This window comes from Aulonocara stuartgranti (assembly GCF_965226115.1).
Source record: "Aulonocara stuartgranti genome assembly, chromosome: 23".
Lineage (NCBI taxonomy): Eukaryota > Metazoa > Chordata > Actinopteri > Cichliformes > Cichlidae > Aulonocara > Aulonocara stuartgranti.
In genome coordinates, this window is record NC_138958.1 from 52353333 (window position 1) to 52375698 (window position 22366).

General features: G+C 42.3%; 1 protein-coding gene across 1 annotated transcript; it reads left to right on the forward strand.

Moving 5' to 3' along the window:
- Window positions 1–558: 558 nt before the first annotated feature.
- sts (steroid sulfatase (microsomal), isozyme S) lies at window positions 559–19982 on the forward strand. The gene is made up of 10 exons (XM_082523470.1): window positions 559–663; window positions 2504–2676; window positions 4101–4222; window positions 4485–4607; window positions 8830–9235; window positions 9314–9450; window positions 11625–11762; window positions 13555–13714; window positions 13939–14060; window positions 17892–19982. The coding sequence occupies exons 2-10, from the start codon at window positions 2522–2524 to the stop codon at window positions 18242–18244; spliced, it is 1716 nt and encodes a 571-aa protein (XP_082379596.1). The 5' UTR covers window positions 559–663; window positions 2504–2521; the 3' UTR covers window positions 18245–19982.
- Window positions 19983–22366: the final 2384 nt, after the last annotated feature.

Sequence of the window (22366 nt, forward strand, 5' to 3'; positions counted from 1 at the left end):
AATGACCGGAGGGTCTGTCCCAGTGAATCATGGGACAGCATTTTCTCCTCTCTATTAAGAAAAGATGGCCCAGTGTATGCTGCTCCAACAGAGCTGATATAGGAAGCACCAAAGCTCCTTTCCTCAGTATTTGGGGAATTGGAGCATCTCTTATTATGGCGACTACACTACCTCTGGTCATCACTCTCATTTAGGAACATTTCTAATCAAAGTGGATCATTGGGACTCGTGGCGTTACTGTCACGGCTGGCGGGGTGAGCCGTGTGGTGTAGGAGGAAAAGGACCCAAAATGCAGGCAGTTGACTGGTGATGAGAGTGATGTTTTATTTACAGAAGTGGAGCGACTTGAACAGGCAGTAAGAAAAGACGAATGACTGAAAACCTAGACTGGGAAAACTAAATGACAAACCTGAGCATGAACCGGGGAGCGGGTAATGCAGAGAGCCGTTGTTACACCGAGAAACACAGACGATCCGACGATGAACAGAAGCCAACACACACTATAAATACACACTAGGTAATGAGGAGATGACATGCAGGAGTGGACACAGCTGACACTAATGGACATGATGAGAAGCAGACATACAAAGTAAAACCGGAAACACACAGACTGTTTTACAACAAAACGCAGGGACCTGAACGGAGCACAGAGGGGAGACACAGGTAGGGATAATAGACACGACAACCAACCCAAAGAATTAATACCAAACACAAGATGAACCCAAAAAGAAACACAAAACGCATTTTTTTTCTTTTTTTGGGGGGGGGGGGTACAAATGACTGAAAGATTAATAGGCTCTGTTTTGAGTTTTGTTCAAAAAAGAATGACTTCATATAAGGAAAAATAAATATCACATGTGCAGGACACCTTAAACTAGTTTTTTAATTAAGCAGCGAGGCAGAACAAAGTCGGGCTGTATCAAGACATGAGGACTAATCCCCAATTCAACCAGACCCAGAACTGATCCAGAATTAAAACAGGACTACAACAGTTCAAAATCAGGATTACTGAGGACTTAACCAAGACAGAACCAGAATCAGAACTAGATGATAGCAGCACTAAAAATCATCATAGACCTGCACTACACTTATTTTTTAATTCTACCAAAGTACAATATTTAGATTGAGAAAAGTTTATATAATTATTTATCCTTGTTGTGCAAACAAGCCTGCATAACTTAATAAATACAGAATTTGAAAAATAGCAAACCTAAAAAGAAACACTAGGTACGAGATACATGAGGACCTATGATACGGTGATACTTGTGGTAAACGACCATTTGACTAACATGTGAGTCTCACCTGCTCTTGTTCATCTGTTCTGTCCTCATCCTCCAGCTCCCTCTCTGCTCCTCTCTCTCTCTCTCTCTTTGTGCTGACAATCATCAAATATACAGTTGAAACCAGATATTTACTCTTCAGATAAAAACACTTTTTTAATTGTAACATCAAATCAGACTAAATGTTTATTTTTTTTAGATTGATAAATATAAAAACATATTTGTTAACTTTCTATCTGTATTTCTTAATTGCAATTGTATTCAAACTGAGCCACACTTATGGAGCTCCACAGTTCTGTTCCTGGTGTTTTGTTGACATCTCCTGATGTTCCCATGTCACAGAAACAGGCTCTGTGTTTTGCCTTATATGCATCCACAGCTGTGCCACCAGTTTACTCACATGGACTCTACTAACCTACTAACCTACCTGTTTAAGATTAGGCTGTGGCTGCTTTAAGTGTGGGGACACCATTTCCACCATGGTTTCTAAGCACTGATCCAGACAGTTCAAGTTTCCCGTGTTTCTAAAATTAAGGAACTAAGCGTGTAAATGTAAAAAAGTAATAAAAATATAATGTAAAGCAGTAAAAGGAGTTAGTAGCTTTTTCTCAGCTTTCTTGCCAGCCCGTTCTCACTCCCGAGGCGTAACATGCCGATGTTTTGTCACATCCCGCGGCGTTCCTGAGGAACGTGAAAGGAGACCTTCGGTCCTTCTTATGGTACGCAGAGGGTTATGAAATCCAGTGCAATGACGCTCCCGTGGTAATAGATGTTCCAGCCCTGTATTCCAGCCCTAAACATGACCTTATCCCCGACCTTAACCAGGACTTTAATGATGTTAAATAGTGTGTTTGTAAGCGATTTGAAGAAAAAGAGCGAACATGTGCCTGTAACAGTCTTCATTGTCAACCTTTCACTCGACCGTGTGCTGGAATCATAACCAGTTTGTATTATTCATGATTAAAAGCACTAGAAGAAGACACGAGTACAGTCCGTGGTTAATGACTTCACCACGGTTTGTGAAATGCTTGTGAAAATGTTACTGTAGCGTCAAAGCTATGGTCAACTATGGTCAGTTAAATTATATTCATCGGTAACTGACAGCGACTGACGGACGCTTCAGAGTCATTGATGGGAAACTCCAGAATACTACTGGCTGTAATACAGGTACCTGTCAGTGTATCTTTACACTACAATTACATGTGGTTTGATTTTTCTTCCAGTGTTTCTGCTCTGACAGCATGAAGTCCACGTGGCCACTGTCCTCTCTGTTGCTGCTGCTCTTAGAGGTGAACAGTGCTTCTCTGCAGGAGACCAACAGGCCTAATTTTGTCCTGATAATGGTGGATGACCTGGGAATTGGAGACCTCGGCTGTTATGGCAATAACTCACTGAGGTAAGAACATGTTGCTTCTCACTGACGCTGGTGAAGCTTAAGTGTAATTTGGCTACTGGTTCTTAGAGACGTGATTGGCAGAAATGGGGGGAAGCTGCTACTCCCAGAACTCTTTCATTTGACCTCCTGTTATTGTAGGCCGTTTTGTTCCCATACTGGAGTGAATATCTTTGATTGTGGCTCTGTTGATTGTTCACTGTTCAACTGTTCACAGTTGTCTGGGGGGGGGGTTAGACTACTGAATCTGTAGATAAACAGGACAGCAGGCTGCAGAGAGGGTAGAAGAGCACAACATGTTCCTCTGATATTTTGGATATACACTACAGGAAGCCCAGTAGAGGAGAGAGGACTCATAAAAGACTGGCAAATATAACCAGAAACAAACTAATTCAAAGAATATTCACAAACACTGGACCCACAGACCCAGGACCATGACAGGAGATAGTATCATTTGGGATTACTTCACTGTATTGGATGCTGGGCAAACAACATAAATTCAGCATTTATTGCTTTATTTAATGCTACATTTAGCATTTATTATACTAAAGTGACGTTACCCAAGAATATCCGCTAATATGAAGCCTATGTGAGCTAAGTACAAAAATCAAGGGAACTTTTTTAAAAGATATTTTCAGATCAATCTCAAACTACCTCTGTCTCAATGTACTGCTCTAAAATTCTCCTTTGACTTAATTGGGGCCGACTAATTGAGAATAAAGATTTCTTTGTCTGTTCATTTGTTTCTTGTCCTGTTTCCTGTTGTGGCCTCTGTGTGAAGAGCCTTTCGTCGAGCTTGGTTTTACTCAAGGTCTCTTCCTGTCGAGTGCTGCCCATTGGGGAGTTTTGGCTTGTAGGGGCAATATTATTATAGATGACTGCTGTCGAGCAGTTATTATTGCATCCAAGTGCAATAATAAAAATACATACATGCCATTTTATATTTGTTGAATGAGATTTTATTCCTGTGCTCTTGTTTCCATGCAGTAAGTTTTATTTGTCGAGGTTCTCTTTCTGATATTTCTTTCTGTCTCGCTACAGTAAAGGTGAGTGGAATTTTAATAGAGCTTTAATTCTGCAAAGACGTCGGTGCTTTCAAATATTTACGTTCATCTCCAGTGTTTGAGTAGATTCAGAATGATCACAGCGGCGTGTCCCGGTTAGTTTTGTTTACTGATTTTTATCTAAGTCATAGTTTTTCTTTGATAAGACCTTTTTTATGAAACAGGGACACTGATTTTGTAAAATAACAGTAAAGTGGTGATTTGTGATTGATTGGAAAATTTGGGCATTAAGAACTGAGCAAGAGATTCTTGGGCAACAGCTGGAGATAAGTTGCTTTAACTTTATTTCAGGCATTGACAAGTCTGACATATTTTGCTTTGATGAGAAACCTGTTCTGTAATTGCTTATGATGTGATTTGCAGGACCCCCAATATTGACCAGCTGGCAAAGGAAGGGGTGAAGCTGACCCACCACATTGCTGCAGCCAGCCTCTGCACTCCCAGCAGGGCAGCGTTTCTCACCGGACGATACCCAGTGCGATCAGGCCAGTTAAAAGCTGCAGACAGAAACAAGCTTCCCCGACAGGAGCAGTGCTCAATGTTGGCCTGGTGGAGAAGTTTCCAGAATACAGGAGCGTTAAACACCTTTAACAGAGGCCATTCATTTAGTGAATTATTTAAGATCGCTTTGAGCCCAATTACAATAAAACTGTCTATAAAACTCTTTATGCACATTGTTGTGAATTGAGTCATTTTTTTTATGCATGCTGAAGTCACACGTTTGTTTTTGTTTTTCTTTCTTTCCAGGTATCGCTGGTTATATCAGACCAGGTGTCTTTTTATTTAATGCAGCATCTGGAGGTCTCCCCAGCCAGGAGATTACGTTTGCCAAGGTTGTCAAACAACAAGGCTACGAGACTGCTCTCATAGGTATGATGCATGAATCTTATGTGTCTTATTAGCAAAAACAACAAAAAGCTTGTCAGACCCTTACACATCTGTTAGGAATGAATATGAATATGTGGAAACGCTGAAAAAGCATTATGTCACCAAGAAACATGTTTAGAAGCTGACATTATAAGTGCTGTACTTTGGTGTGATTTGTCTGATGTAGCGTCTAAGCTGGTGACTCTGTGAACTTACCAGTGCAGCTGTTTTAGACACGGCGTGAAAGAAATGAGCAATGTATACCGTGGATAGGCATTTCATTGGCAGACTCCCAGTGTCATTGGGAGTCTAACCATTGGTACACTGGTCACACTGCAGTGCAGTCCTGCTTACCTTCGACTTAGTGATTTGGAACAAGGTTTCTAACATCTGCAGTTTAGATTGTGTTGCTGATATGACTTAATGATGACAATTATGTTGCTGTGTTTGTAGACAGGTCTTAGTACAGAGACTTGATTTTTCCATCCTTCCCTGTGAATCAGATTTTTGTGTATTATTAGTTTAAATTCTGTTTGTGTGTATAGAGCTTGAGATCGTGACAGCACAGTGCATTTACAGGTACAAGCCAGTGCATTTTTTATTCCCTCTGGTGTAAAGTCTCTGCCAAATCAAACATGTCAATCATTAAGAGTAAGATTTCCACATCATTAACCACACACCAGGTTAATGATAACTGCCTTTGGTGCTGTTGGCCAACAGTGTGCTGATGGAAGGAGACCAAGTGGAAGAGAAGCAAAGCCAGGAGCACGGCAGCTTGATTCACACTTTCTACATGGAATATAATAATAATAATAATGGATTGGATTTATATAGCGCTTTTCAAGGCACCCAAAGCGCTTTACAATGCCACTATTCATTCACTCTCACATTCACACACTGGTGGAGGCAGCTACGGTTGTAGCCACAGCTGCCCTGGGGCAGACTGACAGAGGCGAGGCTGCCATATTGCGCCATCGGCCCCTCTGGCCAACACCAGTAGGCAGTAGGTGAAGCGTGTTGCCCAAGGACACAACGACCAGGACAGAGAGGCTGGGGATCGAACCGGCGACCTTCCGGTTAAGGATGCGCTTCCCAACCCCCTGAGCCACGGTGAAAGAAATAGTGTCGTGGTAATCTTTACTTTTATGTGAATAGTGTTTTGCAGGTGAAGAGAGGGTCAGACAAGATCATGAGTCTGAAGCTAGAAATCAAAAGGATGACGTTGAATGTTGCCAGCATGGTAACTGAAGCAGAATTTAATGGACATGTGTGGCGTCTTCTTTTTGAGGTCTTTACCTTACAATATAAAGCACCTTGAAGCAACTGTTGTGATTTTGTGCTATATAAATAAAAGTGAATTGAATTGAAGGAGAGAAATGGACCGATGGTGTGGATTAGAGCAGGGTGATATGGCCAAAAATATTTATCACGATATATATTTGAAAATTTGCGATAACGATATAACCGACGATATAATTGATGCGAGACAAAATACAACTCCACAACATTACTAGCGCAAAAAGACAACCTTCCATTTATTTTCACTTAAACAAGAAGCTGGTTTTTATGTACTTTAAAGCTTTATAAAAATGTAACAGTGCAAATGCAAATTCCTTGCTGAAAGTTTAACCAAAAGGCATTTCCAGTAGAAATGGGCTGACATATCCTGAGCATAACCATGTATAATATCCACTGAAGTTAAAAAGAGGTGCTTTGCAACATTAAACTGCAGTGTGCAGTACGCATTTTTCGGACCATAAGGTGCACAGGATTATAAGGCACATTAAGCGAAACAAAGCTGTCAGATAAATCAAACTTTATTAAACTCATTCTTCTTGCTTCCTCCACTTCTGTACCATTGATTCATTAATGTTGAATTCTCTGGCAGCTGCTCTATTCCCATGTTGTTGCAGTATATTAATGACTAACCTCTTATTGTGGATGGATTATCTCAGTTGTTCTCCTGACTGAAGTTTGGTCCGTTTACAGCATCCTGCCATGCGATTGCATTTGTCTCTAACCATCAGGAACCTTCACGTTAACTTTTATAAGTGGAAAAGTGTTAGTGTTCGTCCTCCAGCTTCACTGTTTATGTTATGCTAACATAGCTGTGTCGCTAGCGATCACGTAGCACATCATTATATACCAGCTAGCCCAACTTCAGTAACCCTACAAACGTCACTGCTGTTTAGTTTCCTGTCTTCATTTATGTTGGAAGTGATAGCAGAGCTGTACGTTTGATTTTTTCCAGAAATCTCTCAGTCAGAACATGCTATATCATGCTTAGGTAACTAGCGAAACTAGCGAGCTAACTTCCGCTAGCTTCCTGCTAACTTCTAACTCCGTTAAATGTAATAACTTTTGTTTTCATGGATGCCTGGAAGTTAAACTTCATAGTTACACCTGGTAAAGCAGCAATGCTGATCGTTTTATTAAAGATGAAAGAATTTAGACAGTTTTTAACTCTAAGTGATGCTGCAGTGTTGTTTGACCTGAAGTATACGGAGTTTAGGACCCAGATTACTCCCAGCTTTAAGAGCATCTTAGTCCGACAAATACGACAATAACAACGGCCGCTTGCATGTTCTGCAAAAAAATGTGCTTTGTCGTGTATCTGATGGACAAACACCAAACCAGTTCCACATCACGGAAGTTGCACCATTTTTACAAACCAATTCTGGTTCATCTGTTTCACTCAACAATCGGCCATGTGCGTATGAAAACAAAGGCACTGCGCATGTGCGTTTTACTCCCATTCTATCGCGATATTTCATTTTCCTATCGTTGCCTAACATTATACCGGTATTACCGTGAACGGTATAATATGGCCCAGCCCTAGTGTGGATTTTGCAAATAGGATGGAATGGCTGAATGCGGAAGTGCAGAGGTTAAGAAAGGAGGAAGTGAGGGCAGCTATGAAGGTGTATGAAGAGTGAAAAGGTGGTTGGTTGGAGATGTGTAGGAGACAGGGCAGTGGACCTTTGACTGTTTAACAGTCACAGAGAGTGAGAAGATGCCTGAGAAATGGAGAGTTTTGCAGAACAAGGGTTGTGTGCACAGATGTAGTAACTACAGAGCTTTAATGCTGATGAGCCATACCATGAAGTTGTCACGGTCTGGCTGGGGCAGACCGTATGTGTTGCAGAGGAGGACTCAAACGCAGACCAAAACGTGGTGTGGATTAACAAAACAAGCCGTTTATTGAGGCTAGCAACGAGGGTACAAAATAATAGGGCATCGGTGAAAACTAAACAATAACCTAAACTGGGTGAACTAATAACAAAACATGAAAAACCTTAACCATAGTGAAGTGACATGGGTACCTGGAGATGAGACATGGATGAGCAGTACAACAGACGAATACAACGGACGACCTGACAAAGAATGACTGAGAACACACAGACTAAATGGACACAGGAGGATAATGAGGGAAGTGGCAACACATGGGAACCCAGCTGACACATGAACATAATTACGTCACAGGGGGAGAGTAACTGAACATGATGAACACAGACACACCAGACCTCTTCACAATAAAACAGGAAACACAGTGAGATATAGACATGACAACCTGAACTGACAACATAAGCCACAGACATGAAATACATGAAAAGCAGGGGAGACTTAACATAGTGGGAACACGAGGGGTAAAATTAACTGGAAACAACTAGGCATGATAACGATGAACTTAGGAAACCTGAAGGCTACATAAACTAAACACAAAACGCTGGGTCAGCAGACCCAGGATCATGACAGAAGTACACTATGGGAAAGACTGGTTGAAGCCAGGTTAAGGAGAGAGGTGGTGAATGCCCCAGATCCCCTAGGCTCTGTCTTGAGGTATCCTGAGGTAGATGCTGAACCCTGAGTTGACCCCAGTGCCTGTGAGTGTGTGAACACGCGGGTAAAAGTGCTTAGGCACAGAAAAAGCTGGTGTATGAATGCAGACAGCAGGAAGGTGCTATGTAAGCGCCAGTCTATTAAGTACAGCTTTAAATGTTATGTCAGACAAGTTGAATAAAGAGGTCTTTGGCCGAGTGTCTCGTGTGCTCATCACAGACAGTTTTGAGCATTATTAGCAGCTCACACTGATGTCAATATTTATACCCGTAACCGTAGTGAGATTTGTTTGTTATAGGAAGTGTACAGTTTACTCTTTTATTGTGGCTTCGAGCTTAATCGCGTTTCTACTTTCTGAGTTTTTGTTTCTTCTTCTTGTCTGCAGGAAAATGGCACCTGGGCCTGAACTGTGAGAGCCGTGACGATCACTGCCACCACCCTAACAACCACGGCTTCAATTATTTCTTCGGTATCCCTCTGACTAACCTGAAGGACTGCCAGCCTGGACATGGCACCATTTTCCACTTCCATAAAAATTTGCCATACAGAACAATGGGCATCGTTTTGCTCACTGCAGTTGTGCTGCACTACAGAGGGGTCATCGGCAGAAGGTTGATCCTGAGCTTGATGTTTCTGTTGCTTTTGGTCACTGGTTTGCCATTAGCGTTCAGCATGGCTGTCCCATACTTAAACTGTGTTCTCCTGAGGGACCACAGCATTGTGGAGCAGCCATATAAGTCTGAAAACATGACACAGAGGATGGTCCACGAGGCAGTGGACTTCATAGAGCGGTACGTGAAGCTTTCCTGATTCACCTGGATCTGAAAACTCTTGTTGCAATGTTTCATATTCATTGTTTGTTTCTGCAGAACTTCAAACAGGCCTTTCCTGCTCCTTTTCTCTTTCCTCCAAGTCCACACAGCCATCTTTGCTTCAGCCGCTTTCAGAGGAACGAGCCGCCACGGTATCTACGGGGACGCTGTGCAGGAGGTGGACTGGAGTGTGGGTAGGTCATTCTGTCTGTTTAAAGGAAAAGCTGCTTTTCTATGTCTGTCAGTTCATTCAAATCCAGTAAAAAAAGCCCAGAAGCTTCCGACCTCTCCTCTTTGCCCAGTTCAGTCAAATGACACTAAGAAAGAAAGAGCCTTCAGGAATATTCGTTAAAGTGGGAACAGAAGATAAGTGTGTAGTCATAGCAATTACATCTTGTCACGATCTTATCATGTTAGGAGGGTAGGCTCTGTGAAACCCCCCCAGCTTCACCTGCTGCTGCAGAGGAGAGAAGAACCAGTAAGTGAGGCGAGGTGGAAGATGTGAGGAGATCCACTTAAAACCTTGTGGATGGAGAACTGATCTCACTGTGCTTTGTAGTCAAAATAGGAAATATTGTTTATACATTTCTCGTCAAATCATCGGCTCAAATTATTTATCACAAATATATTAGAAAATATTGAGCTGATTATTTTATAAAAACCTGTTAAGACTGTAAATTAGTGCAGCTGTAAGCATTTCATAATATGTTATAACAGCTTTAAATGTACCCATATAGGTTTGCCCCTAATTCAAGTGTTTATCATGACCTGACCTTAGTATACTGCATGTCAGGGAGAAGCCCTAATCAGACAAATCGCTATGAGTCTCACGTGGCGACAGTGGGAAGAAAAACACCTTTTTAAAAGAAAACCTCCAGCAGAGCCAGGCTCAGGAAGCTCAACCATCTGAGCCGACTAGATTGGGGTAAGGATTACTAATAATTAAATGCAATATTGGTGTATAGAGGAGTATAAATAGGAGTGAAGAACTGCATCATCATAACTACTGTACTGACAGGGACTCAAAAGAGAGAGCAGGTTTCTCCTGCTTCCCTTCCCTCCTCACATACAAGGTCTTAAATAATCAGGCCCCATCTTATCTCAATGACCTTGTAGTACCATATCAGCCTATTAGAGCACTTCGCTCTCGCTCTGCAGGCCTACTTGTTGTTCCTAGAGTATTTAAAAGTAGAATGGGAGGCAGAGCCTTCAGTTTTCAGGCCCCTCTTCTGTGGAACCAGCTTCCAGTTTGGATTCGGGAGACAGACACTATCTCTACTTTCAAGATTAGGCTTCAAACTTTCCTTTTTTGCTAAAGCATATAGTTAGGGCTGGACCAGGTGACCCTGAATCCTCCCTTAGTTATGCTGCAATAGGTGTAGGCTGCCGGGGATTCCCATGATGCACTGGGAGTTTCTTCTTCAGTCACTATGTGTTAATAGGTCTCTCTGTCATTACAATTATAAGTCATTACTTCTCCATCAGCACTCTCAAAGCCAACAGTTTTTCTCTATATTAGGATCTAAAAATAAAGCCCCTTGAAGTGACAGTTGTTTTGATTTGGCGATGTATAAATAAAGTTGAATTGAATTAAAGTGTCTCTTACACAGTATTCTTTGATGTTTTTGGCGACTGAAAAAACTTAATGTCCAGTAGTAATGATGGACATGATCAATACAATCGCTGTGTCAAGGCTGATGGGCACGCTGGACTCAGGAGATAAAAGTTCAGTGTGTTTGTTTACAGTGAAAGTATATTTGCATAAAGACATAATGTGGAATAGTGCTCCAGGGGTCCGGGGGGAAGAGAACCCACATAAAACCGTCCACCTCAGGGTTCGACCCACCACACACCAAGGAGGGGAATCCAGGGAAATGTACAGAAGAAACACTTAGTGTTCGAGGATGTCGGAGGCACCACAAACACAGAAGGTTTAACTCATTGTGTTGTTGAACGGTCCAGTGAAGAGTGGCCTTGATGAGATGAGGACACAAACACACGTGCACAGATAGAGGAGAGAGGCACAGAAAGAAAGCAGAGCAGCCAGCGAGCACTGATCCCTACTTTGACCAATCTAATATAGAAGATGTATTTTTCCTCCTTCTTTAAGCTGCTCCGTTTAGGGGTCACCACAGTTCATCTGCATCCATCCCGCTCTGTCCCTCTGCCTCTGTCACACCCACTGTCCTGCATGACATCATTGACGACAAACACGAACCTCCTCTGAGGTCTTCCTCTTTTCCTCCTGCCTGGCAGCTTTAACACGTGTTGTTTTACAGTTTCTCTTTCTCGTTCTGTTATTCATACTCAAACGGAAAAATGTTTCCAAATAATTACAGACTGGAGTTTGCACTGTGTGTATTCTCAGGTCAGCTCATGGAGACGCTGGACAGACTCAGCTTGAGAGGAAAAACTCTTGTTTACTTGACTTCAGATCATGGGGCGCATCTGGAGGAAATCTCTGCCAGAGGCGATGTCCACGGGGGATCGAACGGAATATATAAAGGTACACCGAGAAGAAAAACGGAAAACTGTTCTTGGTTGTAATGACCTTTCTGCCTGTATACATCAGCAGGATTTTAACCATTTAGTTAATAATTATAATACATTTTGTTTGTGGGTGCCTTTGAAAAAAGCAAAGGTCACGTTACAAAGCATAAAAACAAATAGCGAAAGGATAGAAAACAATTAGAGTCAGTGCTTGAAGAGAGTAAGCCAGTTTGGAATAAGGAAGATATTCCTGATATCAAGAGGAAGTTCATTCCAGAGCCGGGGAACAGATCAGCTCTGCTCTGTGGTGAGACGGCCAGAGGGAACAACAAGGTGAGCGATGAACAAAGACCTAAGAAAGGAGCACAGGTAGGGAGGGACCAGGTTGAAGCAATATTTAGCAAGTGACTGTATAATCTACGGGCAGCCAGTGAAGCTGTTGAAGAACAGGCTCTCTGGAGGGCATGTAAAGCTGGGCATGCGCCGTGCTGGATTTTCTTACAACCAAACGACCGATGATCGGGAGCTGGTCGTGAGGTGATTAATCAATCAATCAAAGCCGGTTACTGATCTAATGAGGGGGCAGCCACATTGTGAATGTGGAGTTTCTGGACTTGACAACCAGGGTGGTGCAGATGGCTAAATGTGTTGAAGAGTTAACTTTGCTGAGTGTGTTTATGTCATTTCACTGCTACAGTATTATGTTTTCTTCCCGGTGACAGCTAAAGAAGTAGATTATGTAAACAGAATATAATAGAGTAGCAATATGTCTGTGCAAGCTCCTTTGACAATAATAGAGTAGCATTTGTACGACATGTTTCGAGTCTTACTGAGCGCTAAAGGTGCTTTACAATATATTACAATACGTACCAGTTATAAGCATTTACATTTAAAAGACTGGCTGTGTTAGAAAATGACCTGCAAGCAAACAGAGAAACAAAGAAATATTTAAGTGGTTTAAAGTGAGTTGCTTTTAGAGTCAGTGCACTGGAATAAACTGCAAGCACGCAGGACTCAGATCATTGCCTCTGAGCTTCGTTCGGTTTCCTTCAGGAAAATTCACAAGTAATTATGAGACAATGAAGCTCTGCTGTTGGATGTGCCGAAAGCTCCATATCTAAAAATGTTAGCAATATTATTCTTCATTTGATTCACATTCACTAGTTTGCAGTGAGCAGACCCGTGTCAGGGATTCTGTTGGGACTCAGCAGGTTTGATTCAAAGAGCAGCTTTTTATAAGGCAGCCACTCGCTGCCCTTTCATCTCTGCAGGAGGCGAGTCTTAAGAAGCCAGTTGTGCCTTTAGTTACTAACCCAGCACTGTTTTCACACTGCACATGCTAAGGCAATGCTTAATGTATAGTACTGCATTAAGCTATGCCAGCATAGCGCTCAACAGGAATGCAGTTACGCAGACCACTACAACTGTAATACATTCGATTGGTATGTGCTGTAAACACAATATATTGATTTCCACTGGGATTTCAACTTAATGAAGGAAAACGTAATAGCCTGGAGTGTAAGTCTAGCTCATGTTGGTAAAATAGGTGGTTCTGTGCCGTTATGCTCTCTTGTGTTTCAAATGTTGTTTAAGATTTATGAGCTCCAAGTTCAACATGATCAGCTCATTTGTAATCGTGATGCAGAGCACCGCAGACACACCGGCAGAGCAAATGTAGACAATGACAGTACCACCTGTGCAGACGGCTCAGTGGGGATTTGGTGCAGTGCTATCATTTAGGCTTAATTGGTAGCCGGATGAGAATTATTTTCATGACTTCTTGTTCTTTTTTTTCTTTTACCGAGCAGCAGGGAAGTCCACGAATTGGGAGGGAGGAATCAGGGTCCCTGGAATTTTACGTTGGCCTGGGAAAATCCCTGGTGGCAGACAGATAGATGAGCCCACCAGCCACATGGACCTGTTTCCTACTGTGGTGCAGCTGAGTGGAGCTTCAGTCCCAGAGGACAGGTGAGGCTGCACAGCGGTGAGACTGTGCTCCTTCCTTATGTCAGCCTGAAATCTAGGTCACATTTAAAGAAAGGAGAGGCAGTGAGAGCGATTCACAGTGAGGGGAATCCTGGATGTGAGCAGAGGAAACATGTTTTCTAATGAAGAGTGGGGTGTTAAGGTAATCCAGAGGCTTTGATCAGTTGCAGCCACCATTGTAATTCATGTTCACTTTCTTTCTGCAGGGAGATAGATGGTCATGACCTCATGGATTTGCTACAGGGGAGAGCTGGACGTTCCAAGCATGAATTTCTCTTTCACTACTGTAATGCCAACTTGAACGCTGTCAGATGGCATCCCCAAAAGAGTAAGTGTGCAACAGAGAAAGATGAAGCCGTATTGATAACCTCTACCGTTTGTTGACAAGTGCAAACACACTTTGCACCAGGTCAGGCAGCATTTTTAACCTAACCTGCAGGGTCAGGTTCAGTCTGTCCAAGTGACACAGCATGTCGACCACAGAGACCAGATCCATAATCCACTTGAGGTCCGAGAGCTCGAGATAGTCCTTCTCTACCATTAACAGTTTCATGGGCGACTGTGGCTCAGGGGGTTGAGAAGCGTATCTGTCGCCGGTTCGATCCCCGGGCTCTCTGTCCTGGTCGTTGTGTCCTTGGGCAAGACACTTTACCCTACCGCCTACTGGTGTTGGCCAGAGGGGCCGATGGCGCGATATGGCAGCCTCGCTTCTGTCACCAGGGCAGCTGTGGCTACAACTTTAGCTGCCTCCACCAGTGTGAGAATGTGAGAGTGACTGAATAGTGGTATTGTAAAGCGCTTTGGGTGCCTTGAAAAGCGCTATATAAATGCAATCCATTATTATTATTATTATGGCATCCAAAAGCTCAAAGAAGCGAGAGAGTGCCTGGGTTTATCACAGCCACCTCACAGTGCAGTGCAGCAGCAGGTCACCTGGAAGCCTCGGGTCCAGCTCAGCGATGAGATTCTTGAATTGCATGTGGTTAAGTGCATGTGTGTGGATGCAGTTGATGATTTCCATCACAGGCTTCATGACGTTGTCTAAATTCAGTGATTTAGACGCGAGTTGCTCCCTGTGGATGATGCAGTGGAACCAAACGTGAAGCATGGGGAGGGCACAGAAACAGAAACTCCAAGCTTTGTTTGCAATAATCAAGTATAAATCAAACACAAAACACAGGGTCACACCCATCATGACACTCGCACCTACTGGGAAACTTTGCGGTATTTCCATCTCACGCACATTTGCATTTGATGAAAATACAGTGTTAAACTCAAACGAAGCGAACACGCAGATTAAAAAAACCACAAACTTCAATATAAGAGCTGCATGAAATCAGGCAAAGAGCTGCATGCGGCTCAGGAGCTGCGGGTTGGCCACTTCTGAAATAGATTAATAACAACAACCTTTATTTATAGAGCACATTAAAAGCCTAGGCATACCAAAGTGCTTTACAGAAAAACAATAAAATAATACAGTTAAGAGCATTAATATCAAATATAATAAGAACAGCAGACAATGTTCACAGTAGAAAGCCACTAATAAAATGGACTACAGCACATAGATTATAGCAGACCCAGTGCCGCATGATAGAGAACACCAAGAATGAAGGAATAGTAAAAAGTTAATGCAATAGGTCGCAGTTAACAGTCAGCATTTAACGGGTAGAAAAGGCAAGTTCAAAAAGATAAGTTTTAAGGCGTGCTTTAAAAGAAAAAATAGAATCAGACTCCCGAATGCCAATCGGGAGGCTGTTCCATAACTCAGGTGCAGCAAAGGCAAACGATCGATCGCCTCTAGATTTCAACCGAGATCTGGGCTGAACTAACAATAACTGCGAGGATGACCTTAAAGCCCTGGCAGGGACATAAGGGTTTAAAAGTTCCTTAAGATAGGTTGGTGCAGTATTATTGATAATTTTAAAAGTAAGCAGCAAAAATTTAAATTGAATACGGTATTTGATAGGCAGCCAATGCAGCTCAGCAAGAACCGGAGTAATATGGTCAAACTTCTTGGTTTTAGTTAGAATACGTGCCGCAGCATTCTGAACTGTCTGTAATCTATGTAGAAGGGTAGCATGGAGACCAGAATAGAGTGAGTTACAGTAATCTAGTCTTGACGTTACAAAAGCATGAATGAGCTTTTCTAAGTCATTATACGGGATATAGTGTCTGGCCCTGGAGATGAGACGAAGCTGATAAAAACTAGATCTGACAACAGCAGACACCTGTTTATCAAGTTTAAAGGAGCTGTCAAACAAGACACCCAGATTCCTGACAGTATCAGAGAAAGAACTAGTAAGAAAGCCAAAGGCATCTTGAAGTTTGGCGCGAATAAACTGCGCGTCATGTACCTGGAGTCGAGTGTTTTAACCGATGCATGAAACGATACATTTTTAGACATAAGTTGTAACGGCGCCGTTTTCTCTCAAACTTTGAGTCTAAGCTTTATTTTTTAGCACCTGACGGCTCTTTTTTTGCTTCTCATCCGTAAACTCTCTGCATGCTCTTTCACGTGATTCAGTTTATTTAGAAAAGTCTCAAAAGGATCTTGAGCTTTATTGTGAAAGGTTTATGTGGAAAACAAACAAGCGGACAGCAGAGCCACGATGAAAAACAATGAAAAATATTGCTGTAAACAGTTTATTTTGCGACACCACGAAACAAACGACAGCGTAAAATGAAATGATGGACGCTTTTATATCGTCATCGATATATATGGTTATATCGAACAGCTAGTTGTTAGCACTGTGTGCAGAGTGTGAGGTTAACTGATTATTCTAAATTGTGAATAGGTGTGATTGTGAGTGTGAACGGCTGTCTGCCTGTAAGTGTTAGCTCTGCGACCGAGTGGCGGCCTGTGCAGGGTGTAATTTTGTAATGTACCATATCAGGTCATGAAAAAAGGCAAATGGAAAATGTGTTTCTCTTTGATATTATTTGACAAAACATACATTACACACTTTACAAAAGGTTGATTCTGTTCATCAACCTTTTGATAACATGTGGCTGCTGCAGAGATCCAGTAGGCTGCTCGTCTACAGTTAGGTCCATAACTTGTTGGACAAAGACATCATTTTTTTGTAGTTTTCAAACCATATGTGACTGAAGTATTTCAGCTTTCATTTAAGGGGTTTTACAAACATGCATTAACTGAATTACAGCCACTTTCATGCAGAGATCTAAAATGAATTAGGTAGTTCAATGACAAGCAGTTTCATGACCATGCGAGGTTATTCCCTCATCAAATGTATCAGATGTACAGTGCTGTGCATTTGCCACATCCTGTTTCAGATCATCAAACAAATTTTATATTAGACAAAGACAAAGTAAATACAAAATGCAGTTTCCAAATGATGATTTAGGAGAAAGAAACTAAACCTATGTGGCCATAGCTATTCAAGTAATCCCCCCCTCATGTCGAATCAGCAACTGACTGTGATGAATCCATTTTTATGGAAAGCTGAGTTTAACTGGATACTGTGTGACCTGATGAATCAAGGAGGATAAAAGATCTCAAAAAGTTACACATCATGACACAAAATACACTCTAGAACAGATAAGAACCAAAGTCATTAACATGTATGAGTCTGGAAAACATGACTTTGCAAAGCTATTTTTAACACTTTGGGACAGCAGCAGTAAGGCAGAGAGGGGCGTCCATGGAGAAAATATTGAATTAACAGTTTATAGCTTCTTGCTGTAATTTTAAATAAGAGGCCCAAACACGATGAAGCTAATGTTAGCTTTATTAGGGCGAGCTGTGACGTGCACAGGGCTGTACTCTGCTCAGATTCAGACAAATACTGCAGAAACCTGATCGAAATCTTGCAGAGCAGCTTTTCAGTTGATAACCAGAAGGATCCACAAACTGAAGGTGGATGCAGTAAATGCCTGACGGAGCGTCTCTCAGGAAGAAAAGCTGCATTTGTTGATGTCCATGGGTTTTAGACTCCAGCTGGTCATTTTCTACAACAGATTTTCATCCAAGCATTAAAATAAAATTGTTAGTTTGTTGAATTAATGCATCTGAAAATGTATAAATGTTGTGCTTCCTGTGGTTTGTAAAAGTCTTACATTTAAGGCTGAAAGTCTGCACTTCAGCACCCTGCTTCATGGAGGGAAAGTGGCACTGAGTGCTTTCATTTATCGTTCTCAGGTAGCTCGGTGTGGAAAGCTTTTTACTTCACTCCAAACTTCTACCCAGAAAACAAGACGGGGTGTTTCCATACACATACCTGCTTTTGCACGCCGGAGTACGTTACCTTCCACGATCCTCCTCTGCTCTTCGATCTCTCAAAGGACCCATCAGAGAGCACACCGCTGACCCCAGACACTGAGCCTGCCTTTCACTCTGTCCTGGCCACAATGAAGGAAGCTGTGAAGATGCATCGGCGCTCACTGAAGCCAGTGGAGAACCAGTTAAGTCACGCGAACCTGATGTGGAAGCCCTGGCTGCAGCCCTGCTGCTCCACAGTCATGCAGCTCTGTCAGTGCCAGCTGTACCAGTAAGCTTCTGTGGAGGCGGCACTGGAAGATCCTTGCTGCTGTTTAGAGTCACACTAATCTGAATATGGACACTTCATATGAACTTCTCAAATCCACGATTAAACCTTTGTTTTGTCCAGGCGCAGTCATCTGTTGCACTGATTTTATGTCACTCGATGTAGTAACACAAGCTTCATATTTAGAAATCTAGTCAGCACACAGGTGGCAATTATAAAATACAATAGACTGGATAACAACAAAGCTGAGCGACTAACACAGTAAAGTTGTCAGCTGTCAAATCAGAAAATATATTATGAGACTTAGACCTCAATACAAGTTCAGAGAATCGTCTTATACAAGTCTAAGAGATACAGTACGAGCTGCAAAGGGGGGGTCATGAATGATTAACAAATGTTGTGATACCCACGATCTGATACTGATTTTCTGGTTTTGTTGAGGCAGCTGAGGTAAAGAAAATCAGGCTTGGTTGAACTAGTTTCCAGAGAATATGGTGACCATCTGTGAGCTGAGCAACAGTTTGGACTGTAAACACAACGTCAGCTAGATTTCAAAAGTGTAGTGTGGTCTGACATGTTTGTATACAGTTCAATTCAGTTTTATTTATACAGCACCAAATCACAACAACATTTGCCTCAAGACGCTTTATACTGTAAGGTCGACCCTACAATAACACAAACGAAACAGAACAAAACCCCAACAATCAGATGACCCCCTATGAGCAGCACTTTGGTGACAGTGAGAAGGAAAAACTCCCTTTTTACAGGAAGAAAGAACCAGGCTCAGGGAGGGGCGGGGCCATCTGCTGTGATTGGTTGGGGTGAGAGAAGGAAGACAGGATAAAGACATGCTGTGGAAGAGAGACAGAGGTTAATAATAACTAATAATTGAATGCAGAGTATGAACATGATGTCAACTGTGACTGAAGTAGAAACTCCCAGTGCATCATGGGAATCCCCCGGCAGCCTACGTCTATTGCAGCATAACTAAGGGAGGATTCAGGGTCACCTGGTCCAGCCCTAACTATATGCTTTAGCAAAAAGGAAAGTTTGAAGCCTAATCTTGAAAGTAGAGATAGTGTCTGTCTCCTGAATCCAAACTGGAAGCTGGTTCCACAGAAGAGGGGCCTGAAAACTGAAGGCTCTGCCTCCCATTCTACTTTTAAATACTCTAGGAACAACAAGTAGGCCTGCAGAGCGAGAGCGAAGTGCTCTAATAGGGTGATATGGTACTACAAGGTCATTAAGATAAGATGGGGCCTGATTATTTAAGACCTTGTATGTGAGGAGCAGGATTTTGAATTCTGGATTTAACAGGAAGCCAAAACAGGAGAAATCTGCTCTCTTTCTAGTCCCTGTCAGGACTCTTGCTGCAGCATTTTGGATTAGCTGAAGGCTTTTCAGGGAGTTTTTAGGACATCCTGATAATAATGAATTACAGTCGTCCAGCCTGGAAGTAATAAATGCATGAACTAGTTTTTCAGCGTCACTCTGAGACAGGATATTTCTAATTTTAGAGATGTTGCACAAATGGAAGAAAGCAGTCTGACATATTTGTTTAATATGTGCGTTGAAGGACATGTCCTGGTCAAAAATGACTCCAAGGTTCCTCACAGTGTTACTGGAGGCCAAGGTAATGCCATCCAGAGTAAGAATCTGCTTAGATACCATATTTCTAAGCTTTTCAGGGCCGAGTACAATAACCTCAGTTTGATCTGAATTAAGAAGCAGAAAGTTAGCGGCCATCCAGGTCTTTATGTCTTTAAGACATTCCTGCAGTTTAACGCATTGGTGTGTGTTATCTGGCTTCATGGACAGATAGAGCTGGGTGTCATCTGCATAGCAGTGTAAATGTATGCTATGTCTTCTAATGATGCTGCCTAAGGGAAGCATGTATAGTGTAAACAGAATTGGTCCTAGCACTGAACCCTGTGGAACTCCATAATTAACCTCAGTGTGTGAAGAGGACTCTCCATTTACATGCACAAACTGGAGTCTATTAGATAGATATGATACAAACCACTGCAGCACAGTACCTGTAATACCTACAGCATGTTCTAATCGCTCTAATAGGATATTATGGTCGACAGTATCGAACGCTGCACTGAGGTCTAGCAGGACAAGCACAGAGATGAGTCCACTGTCAGAGGCCATAAGAAGATCATTTGTAACCTTCACTAAAGCTGTTTCTGTGCTGTGATGAGCTCTGAAACCTGACTGAAACTCTTCAAATAAGCCTCTGCAGATGATCTGTTAGCTGTTTGACAACTACTCTTTCAAGGATGTTTGATATGAAAGGAAGGTTGGAGATTGGCCTATAATTAGCTAAGACTGCTGGGTCTAGAGATGCTTTTTGAGTAAAGGTTGAACTACAGCCAGCTTGAAGGCCTGTGGTACATAGCTGATTATTAGAGATAGGTTGATCATATTTAAGATCGAAGAATTAATTAATGGCAGGACTTCTTTGAGCAGTTTTGTAGGAATGGGGTCTAAAAGACACGTTGATGGTTTGGAGGAAGTAATTATTGAAGTTAACTCAGAAAGATCAATTAGAGAAAAAGAGTCTAACTTAACATCAATGGTACTAAGAGTAGCTGTAGATAATATTACATCTGTGGGATGATTACTGGTAATTTTTCCTCTAATGATAAAAATTTTATTTGTGAAGAAGTTCATGAAGTCATTACTAGTTAACGTTAAAGGGATGGTTGGCTCAACAGAGCTCTGACTGTTTGTCAGCCTGGCTACAGAGCTGAAGAGAAACCTGGGGTTGTTCTTATTTTCTTCAATCAGTGATGAATAGTAAGATGTTCTGGCTTTGCGGAGGGCTTTCTTATAAAGCAGCAAACTATTTCTCCAGGCTAAATGATGATCTTCTAAATTTGTGACTCTCCAGCTTACGAGTCATCTGCTTTCAGGTGAGTGTTTGAAAGTTATACCTCTGATGTGAGAATTTCTTTTTCAGAGGAGCAGATTCGTATACAGTAAAGTGAAATTGTTAACAAGATAATCAACCTCTGTGGGATGGCATGAAACCTTTTGGAATCCAAGATAACGCTGACCTCAGCCAGGGGGACAGTGACAACCTTCAGCAGCACCAGGAAGAGAGCCATGTTGCTGCCGTTTGGGTTATTTTCCCAGAGAAGACTCATCTATAGCACCAGTTCACTGATGGTGTCAGTGGTGCTTTATAATTACAGTGAAAACTATAAATGTCTTGTGAGCAAGCACTCTACAATAGTGGGAAGGAAAAACACCCTTTTAACAGGAAGTAACCTGCAGCAGAACTATGCTCAGGGAGGGGCGGGGCTCCCGGGCCCCTGCAGCCAGTCTTATCTGAGCCCTTTTCCATACCCCACCACCCCATGTTTAAGTCAGGACCTGCCCTAGCATCTTTTTAACCATCAGTTATTGTGTCTGTGTGTTCCAGTTCAGGTTCAGTCACTGGAGCTCGAAATTCAAATAAACTTATTGGAACCACATTTAGATGTACGGCTGAAAAACATCATCTTGTGCAGCACTGTAACAGGTTCAAGCCTGACTTCTCTGAAAAGCTCCATGAACAGTGCGTCTGTGGCTGATGACAGTCGCAGGATCTCTGTGATCATATCTGGCACTGGTGGTAGTGGACTGAGAGATCAGAGAACAGCAGTATCTATTCATTCCTCAGGGCTGAGGAAAAAAGTTAATTTGAACTCATCAATATCCAAAGAAATCAGCCTAAACTGCACAGAATGTGAGCGTGTGAACAAACAACCAATGAAAGCTTAGTCTGGGGCTGAGCATCGGGGCACGTGACCTGTAAATGTGTTCAGTGTGTTTCAGGCATAAAACCTGCCCACAGCGTGGAAAGAAAAGCGTCTGGACTTCTTTAAGTTGCTTGAAGACGTTTCACCTCTCATCCGAGAAGCTTCTTCAGTTCTAGTTATTGTCTGAGTGTGTTGCTGGGTCTGAAGTACCCAGCCCTCGAGGCCTGGAGTGTGACACCCCTGGCCACACTCCAGGCCTCGAGGGCTGGTGCCCTGCAGGTTTTAGACGGGTCCTTTATCCAACACAGCTGATTCAAATGGTTAAATGACCTCCTCATCATGTCCTGAAGTTCTCCAGAGGCCTGGTAATGAACTAATCA